General features: G+C 41.2%; 2 protein-coding genes across 3 annotated transcripts; one reads left to right on the forward strand and one right to left on the reverse strand.

Annotated features, from left to right (window-relative positions):
- Nucleotides 1–204: 204 nt before the first annotated feature.
- Nucleotides 205–9,038, forward strand: LOC118331626 (putative monooxygenase p33MONOX). Of its 2 annotated transcripts, none has more exons than XM_035666685.1 (9): nt 205–355; nt 1,761–1,890; nt 2,061–2,126; nt 3,012–3,196; nt 3,315–3,429; nt 3,666–3,793; nt 4,049–4,152; nt 4,269–4,462; nt 6,145–9,038. In XM_035666685.1, the coding sequence occupies exons 3-9, from the start codon at nt 2,102–2,104 to the stop codon at nt 6,357–6,359; spliced, it is 966 nt and encodes a 321-aa protein (XP_035522578.1). In that variant the 5' UTR covers nt 205–355; nt 1,761–1,890; nt 2,061–2,101; the 3' UTR covers nt 6,360–9,038. The 2 variants fall into 2 exon arrangements, with proteins under 2 accessions (XP_035522578.1, XP_035522579.1); XM_035666686.1 differs by having other exon boundaries at nt 6,148–9,038.
- A 2,234-nt stretch (nt 9,039–11,272) lies between these two features.
- On the reverse strand, nt 11,273–16,294 carry LOC118332085 (rho GTPase-activating protein 22-like). The gene is given in 10 exon segments (XM_035667221.1): nt 11,273–11,513; nt 12,280–13,233; nt 13,314–13,551; nt 13,767–13,888; nt 13,969–14,042; nt 14,682–14,814; nt 14,912–15,108; nt 15,110–15,120; nt 15,422–15,535; nt 16,243–16,294. Coding segments are annotated over 10 exon segments (2,136 nt in total).
- Nucleotides 16,295–17,762: the final 1,468 nt, after the last annotated feature.

Raw genomic sequence — 17,762 nt, forward strand, 5'->3', positions numbered from 1 at the left:
TATCTCATCTTATCTTATCTTATCTTATCTTATAATGTTTAGCTTATATTTGTGCATGCTGGCTTACTAAAATGAACAGAGCCATTATCAATCAGTGTTATTGATTACACATGTGCTCTTCTGGCTGTGATAACTCAACATATCTGCTATCCTATCACGCATATTTGAACTGTGCTCTCGCGTTACGCAGCGAGAACTGGTAACGCAATTTACCGTCGCATCGAGGAAGCGGCTTTTATTTATCGGACACAATAATGGCTGCTACCCAACAACACCGCCGTGTACTGAACGCCCCAGTCGACATTGGAGGGTCCCCGGTGTTTTTGTCTTCGCCCTGAAGCCGCCACTACCTCCGGTGAGAGATAATAAACCAGACTACCCTAGCAACGCAGCGTTATCTACCGTCGTTTGTCGCCTGCAGCTCGGCCTCTTGTTGCCCTTCAGCTCCGTTTGGTTCCGCTATCTTTTTCTTTTTTTTTTTTTTGTTGCTGCTACCAAACTCCACTCTAAAAACACACAATTGAACGTCGCAACGCTTCTCGGTTGACGTATGTGAATGTTAAATCTAGTCTGCAGACATTTTGTGAATGTGTAGCAAACAGTGTTCAATTCGGGGTGGGTTAAAATACACCAAGCAGTGTTTTAGTAAAAAAAAAATAATAATATTAACGAAACACCGAATATGTGAATGGAGTTCAGCGATTACGTGGCTGTAGCATCTCTGCTGGGTGATTCTGGCAGCATCTGCTTATTCATCTGCTCATTTCATTCATTTATCGGCTCTAAATGACTTCGTATTTCATTCTCTAATGCGATTGTACTAAACATTTCTAAACAATATGCTGGTTATATAGAGAGGGCTCGTTTAGTGAAGCGATGCTGAGCAGCTAAAAACCGCATCTCTGCATGTGTCCATTCATATTTGTCACCGTTTATGTCTGTATATTTCCCATATATCATCTAGTGTGTGGTGTTTTATTCCTATTTTGTAGCATGGAATTATATTAAACATTTAATTTGACCTGAAGCATTTGCTAAACTAGCTGCGTGACATAATCTTCTGGTTATATTCATCATTTTAATTGCCAGTAAGTCTGCTCTGTTAGGCCTACTGGGTAAACTGCAAGGCTTACTTTATTAACCCCATAAGACAGAATGTAAGATTGAGTTTTGAAGTAAATGTCTCTGTCAGGGAAGCAGCCGCCTGCTGCTGCAGCAGGAGTTATGTAATCCAGCCTGTCTGCCATCATGCTGTCCAATAATCCTGCAGTCATCCGCTGTGCTGGTTATAACAGAGGATAAGACCCCTAAGATCCCTTCATACATCAACTCTGTCTTTGTCCTCTCTTTAATGCTATCAAGTAACATTTTCTCCACCACACATGTACGCTTTTTAAGGCTTTTTCACGTGTGGAGATGACCGAAAGTCAGTCCAAAATTACAAATGCATCCATCGTTTATACAAATAATGCCATTTTTTTTTCTGTTTTTAATGCAATGTGGGTTTTTTTATTAAGATTCCTAAAACGCAAGGCTGAATTCAGAAAACATTTTTCCAGATGTAAGATATTTTCTTAGGTAAATGTAACTACTTACGGTTTCACCGCACAGTTTTTTAGAAACATGGTAATTTGATGTATATTGATTACAGTGTAACAAGGGTTGCCTTCAAATGAAATGAATGAATTGTCACACAGTTTACTTTGCAATTGCAATAAAGTCACTTCTTTCCTTTGTGGTGACGTCTGCTCTCTCCTTAGTTCCTTCCCTGGCCTGACTGCCTACCCACAATGCACTGCCAGAGGCTTTTGTGTGTCTCTGACAGACCGACGTAACCATCGCTGCTGCCAATTCACCAGCCAGTCCACATCACAGCAACACAGCAGAAAGGTAGCTCATTCAACTGTGTGACTGTATGTCTCTCCTACACTGCTGCTGTAATCTGCTGAAAGTAGATATTTATGGAGACGGGTTGCAGAATGAAAGTGTTTGAAAGAGTCGTTTTCTGTTAATTACCCCTTTATGTAGATGTAATCATGCAGAAACTTCTCTTTTTCCAGGTCTTGCCCTGGTTGATCTTGTTCATTGTCTTACTGGAATCATGTCTGGCCCAGGGGACTTACCAGGTCAGTATTTCTTGCAGCTGAAGTCATGACCTTATAATCTGGATCTGTGTTTCATGGTTAGGGCTGGGTCGCTTTGTTGTCAATGAAAGCAGAGCTTAATGCTACAAAATACAATGACATTTTCAACAATGGTTCGCTCCTAACAGTTTGGGGAAGGCCTCTTCCTGTTTTTCCAACTTTGGGATGAATTAGAACGCTGACCGTAGCACTGTTATGTATAATCTACCCCACCTACATTTTCTTCATCTTTCTGAGACACTGGCCTCAATCAGTTGTCGCCTACCCGCCGTATCGTTTCACTAAAGCCTTCTGTATGTTTTTCCGTGAATTTGAACTTGAAGGCATCATTCTGGTAACTACATATTGGAGGCGGTCAGAGAAAATAGTGATTAACATGTTGCGTCACACACATAACAGGATCCCGCAGATTGTTTTGTCTCTCGCAGCAGACAAGTTTGTGTATACTGGAGCTCACACAATCACACATTCATACTGAGTCACACTGAATCACACATTGTTTAAAAGTATCTATTAATATCTCTAACCACTGGCTCTAAAAGTCCCACAGCTAAGTCTTACTGTGTCCTGGTTTTGATCATGTTTGGCCTATGAAGTTTACACAAAATAATAAAACAAAATAACATGCATACACGATTTTCACCGGATTGTTTGAATATTGACAAGCTTACAGGACGTGTTGTTTGTTAGCTTTAAGAACATATTTCCACAAATAGTTAATAAATTACTGGAAAAAACCTGTTTAAAAAGTCATTACGCTCAACCTTCTCCTCAAGTGAAAATTCAATCATTTATTATTGTGTTAGTATTACTGTGACACACTCTCAGCAACAGAAAGATAAAGCTGCTGTCCTTTTGTGTCTGCAGCCCTAGAGGGGCCCGGGATGGGCGGGATGGGCGGGATGAAGCTTCCCATTGGGATGACCCGACGAGCCCTCAGCTACGACGATAACCTGGAGGCCCCCATGTCCACGCCCCCCCACGACATCAGCATCAACAACCTGTGGAGACGACCCATCATACCGGAAAGGAGGTTCTCGCACCTGGCTGAGGTGAGACGGGGCTTCCGCAACACACGCACACAGCTGCTTTACTATTAAATGATCTGTTGCTTCATCAAGAGGAAGAGTGTGATGCAGTGTATGATGATGGTGTGTTTTTATCCACCAGGAGGATGAGGCTGGTGCTGTGAGTCAGTCTACAGGGCCGGACAGCGCCCCCTCCAGGTCACCAAGTGTAGTGAAAGCCAAGGCCTCCTCTGTCATCATGAATTCTCTCATCACCAGTATGTTACATAATTTTGTGTGGATATTTGATTCCTTTTTTTTTTTATTACATGAAAAAATGTCAATATCTATATCAATCGATTTGTAATCACCAGGATTCAGGATGCCAAAAACCTTTTTAAGCATCTTAAAGCCACCTTCTAATGCTACAGGGAATTGAATCTTTGATATTTAAAAGATAAACTGCTGCTTTCAACAATTATTATTAAAACAATTTTCTTTCTCTCCATTTCAGAGCAGACACAGGATAGTGTGTACAAGTTTGAGCAGAGGGTGGGTCTCACTGACACCAGCTACACGCCCCACAAAGGCCTCACCGCTGAGGAGACGAGACACCACCACCGGATTCCAGAATCCCTACATGTAAGATACACACTTAAACACACAGATCACATCGTATATGTACAACCAAGATGTGTTATATACTCCCAACAAGTTTTTCTATATAGAGTGCCTCTATAAGAAGTAATAATAAAGTGATTTGCCAGTGTTGCTACTGTCGGTAGCCGATTAATACTATTTTAAGTCCAGAGTTCTGGTCCATGAAAGTGAAATCTACCTCTTCATCCATCTAAGATTTTACTTTAGACTGAAGCCTGTTTTGTTGTTGCTTTTTAGAAACTGCAAATCCGGAGCATGGAGACCAGAGAAGAGCGGCAGACCTCCTCCACCCAGTCCACTCCATCCAACACACCACACAGCTCTCCAAAACAACAACGCAGGTACACGCCTACACAAGGATTATCCACCGTCCTGTGGTCTAAATCCTGTTTTATATTAAAGAAACACTGACGAATCTATAACCTGGTCATGTATAAACTCTTGTGTGTTTGTGTAGGGCCTGGTTCGGCAGTACAAGCTCAGAGGTCAGCGGTAGCTCCACCAACAGCAGTGTGGACCTGGGAGACGCAGTCGGAGGGGGAGGGGGAGGAGGTGTAGGTGGCGTGGTGGAGCGGTGGAGCATGTTTGGGCCGCGGCCGCTTGTACAGAAGTCGACCTCTGACCTGGAATCAGAGCACAACACAAATGCAGGTAAACAGCATTGGCAGCCCAAAGTCCAATGGTATCTTTTTCTTTTTTTACTAACAAACAAAGAAACCAAACTAAAATTGGAAACACTTAAAAATAACCTCAAAGCAATCCCAGTAAACACCGTTTTGAACACCTCCATCTGTCTGTTCAGGTGTGAAGACACTTGGTGAATGGTGATATTATTTTTTTGTCCCATATAAACAGGATTTGGTTTAGTGGGCAAACAAATGACCTTCAGACTGATAGTAAACACTGACCAAAAGTTGGAGCTAACAGCCCCGTGCATCTGTTTACATATTGACTATTGACAGTAGTTACGCAGTTTTTCTGCATCCCAGTGACATAAAAGATCAGACACGTTTCAATTGCAGTCACTGACAGCCACTGAAGAACATTAAGATTTTCACATGTGGGACGATTCAGACTGTTTGGAAACCTTTAAAATCTTTTTTCCAGGATGACTTTGGGTAGGTCATTTAAGAAAACTAATAGAGGTTTGTGTGGAGCTTAGTTTGAGGATGGAAGGAATACATTATATATCTCATCTCTCAGCTAAAAAAGGTTTCAAATAATTGATTGATATCATTCACCGTATGACAGGAAACTCGCAATAACCTGTGTTGTATTTTTTTTATCTACGTTAACATGCATAACTAGATAGACGTTGACATTTTCAATAGGGGGTGCTGCAGTAAAATAACAGCATTAACAGAATATGTTCATTATTAGTAGGGATTCCTTATTGTAACTAGAACACACAGAGACCTAAACAACAGATATTTTTAATTTGGGGATTAATGGGAAAACATTTTTTGTTTGAACAGATAATAATATATAAGGCACTGCGGCCCTGGGACTAGAGGAAAGCACTGGTTTCAGACTTTATCAAGGCATTTATTGGCATTCCTAAATACAATCTTATCAAAGTACTGTATGAATATTTGTATGCATTTTCATGCATACAACTGTTAAGAAAGGTCACAGTTTTAACTGAAAAGAGTAAAACTTTATAATAGCACTTTTCAAAATCAGGCTTGAAAAATGCTTCTGAGTTACAAAAAAGCATTTAAATATTTCAACATAAGAGAAGCAAACATTGTTAAAGAAAGAACACGTCACTGCAAGGAAGAATCAATGAAATACCTCTGAGAATAAAAACATAAAGGGAAGTTAAAAAAAACATTAGAGAATATAGTTGTGTGTGTGTGAGTTACCGATGGACACAAAAACAAAAGTATATTTGAATTAATTCAGTTTAATTTTAATTATGTTTTTTTAAAGCATGCATGAACTTCTCTTTACTACCAGTATTTACTTTTCCATTCTCTGTGTTCCTCCTCTTTGGTGATGAAATAACCGGGTGTCCTTAGTGGTCAAATCTGGATCACTGTGCAAACTTCATGTTAAACTGTCAGAACATTAATCCTTCACCAGCGTGTTGAGCAATCCAATAATACACAGTGTGCTAGACAACATTCGAGAGCACAAGCATCCACCAACAGTCCGGTTTTCTGCTAAACCCAAATGCACCATCTGCATCACTTATTTTAATATGTTCCCTAAAGAGTTTTTGAAGAGTTGGAATTACGTTTCATTTCAGTTTGAATATAAAAGTTTACATCTGGATCATCATTACAGTTAAGTCCATTTTATTTAAATCCTTTTCTTTCCTGTCTTCCCAGCAGGCTTTGCGCTGCAGGCGTACCGTGGTGCCCAGAAGCCATCCCCCATGGAGGTAATGAAGTCACAGGCCACGCGTCTGGGTGACAACCCTGCTGCTCAGGCGGCGGCCCCTCCCAAAATGGAGATTCCCACAGTAGAGGGTCGACGTCAGGGAGCTCGACCGCACAAGATCAAACACAGAGACATGAACATCCTGACGCCCTCTGGCTTCTAACACGTCACATGACATCAAAGCTGCACGTCACTCAGACGCTAAAGGTCCCATAAAATGAAAGCTTCTCTCTCATATTGTTACACAACTCAGCTGCTTTCAAATGTTGACGTCTTGCACCTGAGATGGCATTTCCATCCAGTGAATTTGGGGTGAGCAAACTGACCCCTTCAAATATTAACGTTATTACAACTTTGGTCTGATTTTTGTAGTTTTGTACATTAATAATAACACTGCACTCAACAAGTTAATAACTGACATCTGGAATAGCAACAATATTTTTAAAAAGATGTCAGATGAGACGGGTTGTAAACAAAGCCCCAGGTTAGAGAAGAAAACAAGGAGGAATTGAAAAAGTGTTTGTTGTACACAACCATCATAGTTTACAGACCGAGTTCCTGTGTCAACTTTGACCTACTGTAACTACTGTAGTTGTATGGTTTTCCAGTCAGCGAAGTGGATTAATTAATCTGGCTAAACTGTTTACAACCTGTAGGATCCTCTGACCGTTGCTTCTTGCCCCACCGGACTTTGTTGCATCAGTGTCTGCGTGTTCCCAGAACTTAAATAACTACTGATGGTCAAAACCACAAAAGCAAGACCCAGGTTGTGTTGTGGAATTATACTTGAAGCTAACTGCCGCTAGCTACGAATACATAGGCTTGAATTTTGGTGCCGGTTTGCAACATCCTCAATATTAGTAGCACAGTTGTCTGCTGACGATGGCTCCAAAGTATCTGCTCTTAATTGTGCCGGTCATGACATTTCACTCGGTCTTGTCTTCCTCCTCAGTAACAGTCAGTTTTGGAGGGAAGCAGCTATTATCAGTGTCCATTTTGCAGTCTTTTTTTTTCATATAAAAACCACATTAAACCTAAATCTAAAAGTCATTTTATGGGACCTCTTTAACAGCAGCACCCACATTCAGATAGCCATTGTACTGTCCACCATCTTCACCACTGAAACAACTCTGGTTAAAAAAAAAAATGTAGACAGTTTCCCATCTGCACTGCTTTGTGGCATTTACTGTGTTGCTTGGCTATAAAATCCAACTCTCTGCGATCCTTCACCCTTTTAACTGTTCCATCCAGTTGCAGCATGCTCACATAAACATGGGCTCAAGTTAACAAATTCAGCATGTATCAACCTGAGTCCAGATAACCTAGTGGACCACTGACTGACAACTTTGCCCAGTTGAAGGTGAAGGTGAAGATGAAGGTGACCCTGATTGAAAAGGATATCCCTGTAAATGCACTTTATCCCCACTCTTCCCACCACAGAGACTAGCTCTGTTATCTGCTCACCAGGATGCAAATTAATGCAAGAAAAAACCTCCTCTGCTTCAGAGTTGATAGTCTTTACATCCTGTCTCTTCTTAAAGGGGCATTTCACTAAGCAGGGTGGGATTAATATGTCTAACAAATGGCTTAAGTGTAGTTTAATACCAATAAAACCAACTGAACAAAAAAGATCCATAGAAAATTGTACAAATTCTGTCTCAGGAAATCTTGGAAATTTGACTCCTGCTCACTGAAACGTTCCACTTGTTTTGCGTTACACTTTTTTTTTTTGCTGTTTTAGTGTATAGATTAAGATTTTTTTTTTATCTGCTACAGTAGCAACAAATTTTGTTCCTTTTAGGATCAGAAGAAAAAATGACCACCTGGTGTGTGTGTGTGTGTGTGTGTTTGCAGAAATCAGAGCTACATGTGACCAAGACTCACACATTGACATGGTCCAGTGTTTCCATTACTGGAGTCAAAACAGAAAAGTTAAAAGAACCAAAAAGAAGAAGAGGTTTAGAGTCTCTTTAAAGGTTCAGTGTGTGAGCTCAGATTTTTTTCTACCCATGGTTACATATGAAGGATTCCTGTTTCTGTTTCTGATGAGTTTTGGTGCTTAACTGACTAAAGAGACCACTGGCCAGATCCTGCAGAAACCTTGTGTCACTCAGAAAAAGGGAAACATCTTGCCTTACAATAACATTAAATGACTGAAATACAGGGTTTATTTTAGAACTGCTAGCTTACTGCTAATAAATGCATATTCATACAAGGTTCCTGCAAGATGCTGTGGTTGTGTGTAAAGCTTCAAAGTGCTTAATAAGCACTATGATTCACCTGTTAAATGAAATGTAGGGCTGGTTGTTGTTGTTATTATTGCACTTTTATTATTAAGTAGAAACACTCTGTTGGCTCGTGATCTGTGTAATGTACCACAGCAGTGGAAGAGGTTGTCTGTTTTATGGAGTAAATATTTCAAATGCAAGTAATTTGCCACCTGTAACTGCTGTGGTGTCAATCAAATGTTGTCAGTTTTCTTTTTATTTTGACAAACGATCTTAAAGCTGGACAGAAAACACACTCTGTTGTCAGCAGCTGTAAATATTAAATGAATATGACTGTTTCTGCTCTGTTCAATTTTGTTGTTACCTAGTTTGTGTTCACAAGTGCTCTGTGTTTAAAGTGACGCTGTTCCCTTTAAATCTCTCCCTGACTGTGAAGTATCACATCTGTATGGTAGTGAGTCTATTACAGTTTCTGTTTCTGTTCCACATTTTTCCCAGTGGATGTTCAGAGACATTTTCTTTGATTTGTACAGTCTCTGTACTGTTTTCTTTTTCTTTGCCTCAACAGTCTGGAAATTGAGAATAAATGTTAAATTTCCATCAGAAAAACAAAAGTTGGTGCTTCATCGTTTCTGGTATGAAAAGTTTTTTGTTTTTTTTTTACAGCAGATTGGCACCTCCTCTGTTCCCTTCCACTGAGTTTGACAAAGCAGAACAGTAATAGTAAACTGTCTGCCATATGAATATTCCCTGTGGATCTGTAGTAATTTATTTCAGCGTCTAGACATCAGTTCACCATTCAGTAACAAAAGTTCTCATCTTATTTTTTCTACAGCACATAATTAGGAATAAAGAAAATCAGGTTTATTTCAAACAAATAAACAAAACTGCTTCCTCAATGGAAGGTATATAATGTCTTTTTGGCATTTAGCTCGCTGCTCCTCCATCATAAGTCGGAGAGGAGCTTCCTGCTGGTCCTATCGTCCATATCCTGAGCAGTCACATTTAAGAGAATATTGTGCCCAAACACAACCTGTGTAATCTAGTAGACAATCTGATTTTGTAGTCAACCATCCCCACTAGACACATAAATGTTCAAAACTGACAAATACACTGAAAAGGTTCTTTGATTGAATTATCTGTGAACGAGGATTTAAAGTTTATTTTTCAGGTAAAGTGTAACAGTGTTTTATTGGAAAAGCATTTTCATGCAGAGTGAACAGGACTTCTGGTATCTTTATTTGTACACTTTCAGTCAACAAAACTATCTTCACCTTGAATCTGTTAGAGATGCAGTTTCATTCTAAATGAATTCCTGCAAAGCAAGTCAGTCTAGTTCCTGAAAAAACAAGTAGTTTAGTATAGTATCAACTATCAAGTCAATATCTTATTGTTAACAGTGTGGTAGCCAGTTGGAAAACATCCAGGGAATTCTGAGGTATTTATCCTAAAGTAAACCAGATTGCTTTAATAATACATATAAATCCCTCTATTTATCACAGCAAAGACAAGACGCAATGCCGCATTTTGTTCACAGCCAGAACTCCCATTGACTTTGGTCCTGAGCTGTGAACAACTGACCTCAGGACACCTCAGGGTTGAGAAATCTTGTCTGAATTTCCCACATGAACTTCAAACTAAAAAGATTGTACATCAAGGATTGTCCTAGGAGACTATTGAAGTTCTTTGAAGTTGAATGCAGACTACACAACTTTGGCTAGGATTTTCTTGTCCCAGATACATTTTGGAGATCTGAGACTGAAACCCATGGAGTCAGAAGAGAATCCACGTTATTTCCCATCCTAACGATTTGTCTAGTTTGAGCCTCTTGACCTTGTCCTGAGATGATACAACGTTGCAAATGGAGCATTTTTAATTTTATTGTAGCCAAAAACAGGTTACACTTGTTCTTGGGGACAAATCTGAGACAGTCTGGGCAGTACCCAATAAGATTGTCAAGAAATCGGTGTTGGGGAAAAATGGAGGTAGCAAACACTCTAAAACAACATATGGCTTCAAAGAGGGCAAATACCCGTGCTAGTGTTCCCTTGCGTTATATGTACTGACTTTGAGCTGGAATCCCGGCATCATGCACTCCAGTCGCAGTTCTCTCTAACTAACTAATAATCTTGCAATCATCTGGGATCCATTGTGTGGGTTGTGAACCCCCATATCAGCATATAACAGTCAGTGTGAGCAGTACAGCAGTTCTGACACCTTGAAAGTCCAATAGTCCGGACAAGCTTTTGGTTTCCAGTACTCTTCTAAATCTTTGCTGTTCAGGAACAGTTCAGAATGGAATTTGGTTTCTCAAAGGAGACTTGGTTTTATGTGGAATAATACCTTGTTCCAGGCTTCCTGGAAAGACACAGCTTGGTAACTGGTTTGCGTAAAGCAGGAAAAGACTTAAGCGTGTCCCTTTGTTGCTCCAGTAAACCAATCAAACAGCCCACGACGGGGAAGTCATATTCACTGCACAGGTGAAGGAGCTTGCCAATGGAACTGCTCCTCAAATTCAAACTTTCTTCTGGTCACCATGAACTTAACCAACCTGGCTTGAGGCTAACTGGTTGAAATGACACACAACTGTCTTGTATTTAGATTCTCTTCTGGATCAGACAATAACTCTGTAATAACGCTCTGTTTATCTTCATGATTTGATGCCTTCACAGCCTTCTTTAATGATCAGTGTTGGATCTCCTATCAAGAGTCACCTTCTTTCACTTCCTCTTTCACATTGTTTATCCATCCATCCCTTTCAACAAGCTCTGTGCAACAAACCCTCCCTTCTTTTTTATCCTCCTCTAACCTATCCATACACTTCAAGAATTTGTCTTTCTATCTATCTTCAGAGACTTCCTCCTCCTCTTCCGCCTTCGTCTCCTCCTCTTCTTCTGAACTCTCCATACATCTGGAAGAACATCTCCATCTCTCTCTGCAGCGTGGAGTTTCGGAGGTCAGCATCAGCTTTGGCTTGTTCCATGTTGCGAATCTTGATCTCGGCAACACTTTGACTACGCTTCTGCTGCTCAAGACTGACCCGCAGTACTGCAACCTGCCGCTCAAGGACATCATTACAGCGCTCCAACCTGCAGTACACACACACATATAGTACAAACTGTACACAGGCTTACACAACAAACCCTAGCTATATGTTGCATTTGTGATAAATCAGTTTAAACGAAGGCTACGTATTTATTGATCTTCCCTAAGCTTATCACATAAGTTGGTTTGTATTGATTCAGGTTAATGTTAATGGTAACTGATTCTGACTTGCATGTACAGTAAATGGTTTCAGAAGCTAAAAGCATCACTGTCTCTGACATGGTGTAACTAAGCAAAAAATGTTTGTCTGTTTAAAAATCTCCTTCCAAAACCATTCCGAAGACATAACAGCCTTCACTTTGGTTTAGGTTCTTCTATAGTAGCCTATAGAAGAACCTAAACTGGAAAACCATTCCTTTAAGAGAAAAGGGTATTCCCAACCTGTTGCTATGAGGTTGGAACACACTGTGGTCTAAAATATTATTGAATGCAGTAGGTTACAATATCCCAAAATTGGAAATAAGGGGCTTAGACTAAAGTAGGAGAAACAGTCACAGGGGTAATCATGCACATAATGTATCTTTGGTACCATTTTTTTTTTTTTACTATAATGTAGTGAAATAAAAATTCAAATTATTAAAATGTCAGCGTTTACAAAAGAGCAGCATTTAGATACTACTGACTAAACAAGGCAAATCCCAATGCCAAAGAACATTAGGATTTTAATACTCAACTCTAAAGTACTGGATGTGGATAAATAATGTTTGGGGACGAGAGGATGCCATCTTCCTCCTTGTGCTGGTGTCTCACCTCTGTATCCTGGCCTGGTACTCAGCCTTCTGCTGGGCCATCAGCTGCCGCAGCTCATCCAGCAGTGAGTGAGCATTCCCGGGATGTGACTGAGACTCAGGGTCATGGAGTTCTGGAGGAGCAGAGGGGAGGAATACCTCTGAGCTGCCTGTACTCAGAGGGCTGAGTATAGAACCAGAGGCTGGGGAGTTGGGGTGGATGTCATCATCATCATCCTCATTGTCATCTTCATCCTCATCATCACTGTCATTGTTTTGGCCCTCTTGTTCCTCATTATGACTGTTTTCCTCTTTTCCTACCTGACTTGAAGGCAACCATTTAGGCCTCTTTGGTGAGATGTCAGGACTAACCATGGCCACAGCATCACCACTCTCGTCCAATGGTAGAACCTCGCAGGAAGACCAGGAAGAGGAGGAGTTCCTTGTCTGCACCGCCTCCTCTAGCTCCACCTCCACTTCACAAGTTCCAGTATGGCCTCCCAGATCATTGGTTTCAAGAGGTCCACCAGTGACATCCTTTATCTTCTGACTTTGAGACACTCTGTCTAGGTTATCATAGGCAGAAAGGGGGCTGTCCTCCTGAGCCTCACTGCTGCCTCCGCTGGCTCTTTCTGGCAGTGCACCCTCTTCCTCTGCACCACCAGAGCTCCAGAAACCAGCGCCTGCCTCTCCTGGGGTTGGCCAGGCCTTTGCCCATCCCATGGGCATCGGTCTGGACTTGGAGCTGTCAGGTAGTGGATCTTGAAGCTGGAGGCTGGTTGTAGAGGCTTGAATATTTGCAGCTGATGCTCCTTGGTGAGCGTGGTGCTGGTGATAATCTATGTTGGCTTGGTGCTGACTGGAGGAGGGCAGGGGGTAAAAGCAGTTCTCGGGGTGGCTGGAAGTGTAGCGATGGCCAAGAAGTCTCTTCTGGCCAGAGGACAAGTTTGATGTGGCAGCAGCAGAGTAGAAACAGCTATAGATGGCAAAGAAAGGGAGGGATGAGTCTGTGAGATGTTTGTATTGCAAATTTCTGTGAGAGCGGGTGTGTTGTACCTTCTGTTGTTCTGTGCATCTGCGGCGGCCTGTCCTGGCTCTCTAGAGCGATCTGCAATGAGAGGCATAGACAGCTGGCGGAGGCAGGGTGACGGGTGGAGATGAGGCTGCAGCAGAGAACTTGATGATGCACGCGAACCACAAGGTGGACGGACAGAGATGGATGGGGGGACTTTGGCGAATAGAGACTCATGCTCTCTGATCAGCTCCAACATCAGCACCTGGACCAGTGCTGCACCTAGGACACAGATAGAGATCAGAGTGTGGAGTCTATACTCAGCTTGGATTCACATTGGTTAAAATGAAGACCCACTTTTAATAATAATTGTATCTGTAAAAACATAGTCTTCTTTCCATTTGCCATCATATGTTCAGTATTTTCCAAACATTAATTACACTGCTTGCGTTTTACATCTAATCTCATTTCATCTGCTGTGCAGCTTGTATGTTTACCTCCCATGATGCTTTGTGGGTCTTCAGCTTTGGCTCGGAGGATGTTTGGCCCAAACACAGTGGCCAAGTTCTGGCTGCTCATCTTGTTACTGCTGGAGTAACTCTGGACCTCATTTAGAAACCTGCACAGACAAGATAAACACTTGAATGAAAAGCTGGTCAGAGACTGTCATTATAAATAACAAGGTAGGAGGGGTCTTACTGGCAGATAAAGTTGAGTAGATTAAAGTTTGCAACTGGCAACTCACGAAGAAGATTCCTCAACTCCCCCATACCCTGATAAAGGAAGAAGAGAGAGGATGGGAGTCAGGAAGGGAGAGATAAAAAAACACAAGGTAAGAAGGAAGAAGGGATGTTTTTTTTCTCCCTGTATTGGTTCCAACATGCTAAATGTTGTTAATTTACTGCAGGAGAGTAAAAGTGAACACGCTATTTTATGCAATGCTTAAAAAATACAATTTAAAGGTACCCTGTATTTTGACCACTTAAGGTATCAAACAGAAATCTTTTGATGAATGTTTGTCATAGATACGAAAAATGCAGGTTTTAAAGAATAGCTGTATAGTGTAAAAGTTTAAAAGGCTAATTGACAAACTGTAAGAAATACTAAAAGTGAAGATAACTATGTTTGTGCCTTTAAAGGGTAACTTAACATCAGTTTCCTTCTGAAACTTTCAGTCTATTTTACCTCTGACCACTCGTAGCATCACTGATAAGTGTGGTGGGGTTTAGTAAGAAGGGTGTTCTGCTGCACCTGTAAATACACCCAACAGTGATGTCACTGGGTCCTGGAGTACACCTGTACATCACTGCAGCAAGGTGAGTTAAACCACTGAAGGTCAGCAAAGACAAAACTTTCAGGGTGTGTTAAGTTGCTTTTTAACTAATGCTGCTAGTGTACAGAGCTGCAGTTACCAGTGCTCGGTCACTCGACAGCTTCTGACCACAGAGTAGGAAATCCTGGTAGCGGCTGTAAGGAACCAGAGGCTCCGGCAGTTGCCTGAGGTAGAGCTTCAGCAGTGACGCCACCGTATGGACGTCTGTGCTGCTGCAGGCAAAACACACAGCAAGCTGACTTACTCCAAAAACCCTTTGAAGAACACGTGATCAGGAAACAGTATAAGCAAAAAGCAAAGGTATTGTACCTGTCAAAGGACGGTCTCTCCCCTGCATCAAAAGCCTCCTGCAGCTCTTTGACCAGACTGGCCTGTCCTGACTGGCGAAACAAGCCCACTTCATGCAGGCCACGCTCCCGGATGAAGGTCACACACTGCTCCACCACCAGAGGAACCAAACGCACTCCATAACGTCGCTCATACAGCACCGTCTCCTCCAGACGCTGATCCAAAGACCCCTGCAATGGAGGAAGATTGTAATGATTCTCTCTGGAGCCCAGGGTCCACCTCATCCAATCACAAACAAGATGAATGGTCTGGTAAAACCTTTTACATAGAATTTAATTTATTTTCTTTCTTTTTTTGCCTGTAGAAGGCACATGACATATCACCATATGCCATACTTCAACAACAGCTGTCTGCTGCAACATTAGCATGGTTGCTTGTGTGAATTATGTGAATTCAGGGAAGGAAACACCAGCAGAACATACGAGAAAGCATCTAGAGCGTGTGGGTTTGTGTGTGTATTCATGGGCATACCTGTGAAAGGAATCCAGACTCCCTTGTTGAGGCTCTTCAGCCACTCGTCACCCTGACCGGCGCTGTTAGATAGGAAGAAATACGAGCCTGGGCTGGCCAACACGTCTCTGTTACCTGCACATAATGCACAAACATGTATTTTTAGGGGGCTTGCCTAAGTCAGGTCTTAGGTTCTTATAAATAAATATATATAGCAAGTGCATTTCAAAATCTTTGCTCAAAGCCATTGTTATAGTATATTTTAGATTTTTTACAGACATAATGCATGTTCTTTTTAACATATTTGACCATTACAAAAATGAATCATATCACCATTTCTGATATACCACAGACATGCTGTTTTAACAAATGCTAAAATGTGAGGACAGTGTCACATTTTGTTATCTAGCTTCCCTTGGAATATTAATCTTGTCTGAATAGAGCTTAATAAAGTGACACCACGACTAAAACAAAAAACAAAAAATGGGGACATGGGGACACCTAGCACCACGTCAAATATGTATTAATCCCCACTGTGCCTGAGATGGTGCATAGACTCATTAACACACTTTCCTCTCTTCTCCCCCATGTCCCATCATGCTCTGCTGTCTGTCCTCCTCAAAGTCACATCAAACACACATAGACACATACATGTATGAAGCACATACGTACACACACAATGTCACCTTAGATAGAAGCATAAAGATCCTGAGTCAGCATTTAACAGGTATCACTTAAGGGCAACACACACACACAAACACACACAGCTAGAGTTCTGGAGGGATTAACAGATAATGTGTTGATGGTGTGTGTGTGTGTGTGTGTGTGTGTGTGTGTCTCACCTTTGTGGCCTGTACTTTCATGTTTCCAGGACTTGAAGCAGCTGAGTCCCATGCTGCAGTGCTCCTGATCCGGTTGCTATGGTAACAGTTGTAGATGCAGTGCAAATTACACACGGCGATGTGAATATTTTTTGCAGAATTGGGAAAGTTTAGAAGGTGAGACAGCAGTGGTGCATGTAAACTGGTTCACTTTTTTTCCCTCACACTTTTAGGTCCCAGAGTCCCAGTTTTAGCCAGTAGAACTTAGACAAGTTCTTGGTTGATTTATGGCAGACCCCTGGCCATAAAGAATTACTCGTGGGGAAAAAAAACTTTAAAAAGAGAGCTTTAAATACAGGGTCCTGGAAATTTCATACTAAGGGAGTTGTTCAAGTAGTAGATAGATTCATAGTTCCTTGGTAGATGTTTAAAGTTAGGTTTCTGGTGAATAGTGTGTTATAAGAGAGGTTCTTTGTGAATATAGTGCCTTAATAAGAGATTCCAGTTTAATAATCGTTCTCATAGAAAGGTGGATTTTTAAAACCCTTCAAAAGAGGGAAAGGAGAGTGAATATTTAAACCTTAAAGTGGGGTTTTGGGTAGTGATACAGTTCCCAGTGGGCATTTAACATAAAAATACAGTATCTTGTAGGAAATTAAGCTTTAAAAGGGATTTCAAATAGACATTAAAGACATTTAAATTTAGGTGGAGACTTTTGCTTGGAGAATATAGGACCCAAACGATTTAGTTATTAAGCTTTAAAAAAAAGTTCCAGTTCCTGGTGTTGATGCTAACCTCAAGTTAGCCTCGATGGCTAAAGGCTTGAAGAAAGGATCATGGTCGATACAGAACCTTTCCTATGATTAAAAAAAGGCTCCTCCTCGATTATAAGTCTTAAAGAAAGGTTTGTGTGAATGTGTTGCTGTACAGAGAGTTTTCAAACAAAGGGAGGGGTATTAGATGGGTAATGAGCCTTAAAGAGATATCTTTGGATGGTCACACCTTCAGGAGCAGATCCTGGAAGACAAATTATTAATGATAAGTTCCTGGGAGAGGTAAAGTCTTCAGAAGATGTCCTGGGTGGTTATTGTATAGGAGCTTGAGGAGAGATTCTTGGTTGATCAGCTTTTAAGAGTTCCTGTTGGATTTGGAGTCACAGAGAGAGAGAGAGAAGTCCCACGATGCTGCAACCTTGCCCAACCTCATCAAGCTACTGCTCTTCTTGTATGATTCTTAGAATATATTTTCCTGCTGTCCTCAAAAATCTCCATTGGCCTTGGATGCACAGACAGTTTCTTTCGACGAATTGAGCATTTCCAGCCTCCTCCTTGCAAGAGCCATCTCTCCAGAGCCCCTGAAAACACAAACTAGTTTCTCAATAATTCAGTTAGTTTGAATTGTTGCTCGTTGTAGAAGCTTCTTCAGATTGGATGGGTAGGATGAGTCCTCTTGGTAGAAACATCTCTTAAGCATCAGCCTTTAACACAAAGGATTTCAAATCATTTAGGCTGCATTTGTCCATTTCCAGACTTTGTAGAGAA

This window comes from Morone saxatilis, unplaced genomic scaffold (assembly GCF_004916995.1).
Source record: "Morone saxatilis isolate NCDOM2014 unplaced genomic scaffold, NCSU_SB_2.0 Contig20, whole genome shotgun sequence".
Taxonomy (NCBI): Eukaryota; Metazoa; Chordata; class Actinopteri; family Moronidae; genus Morone; species Morone saxatilis.

Bases quoted from the DNA above. Each gene is read 5' to 3' on its own strand.
- LOC118331626 (XM_035666685.1), top strand. From the start codon at position 2,102: ATGTCTGGCCCAGGGGACTTACCAG. The intron at 3,197-3,314 runs GTGAGACGGGGC...TTTATCCACCAG, and splicing joins GGTTCTCGCACCTGGCTGAG to GAGGATGAGGCTGGTGCTGT. The intron at 4,153-4,268 runs GTACACGCCTAC...GTGTTTGTGTAG, and splicing joins TCTCCAAAACAACAACGCAG to GGCCTGGTTCGGCAGTACAA.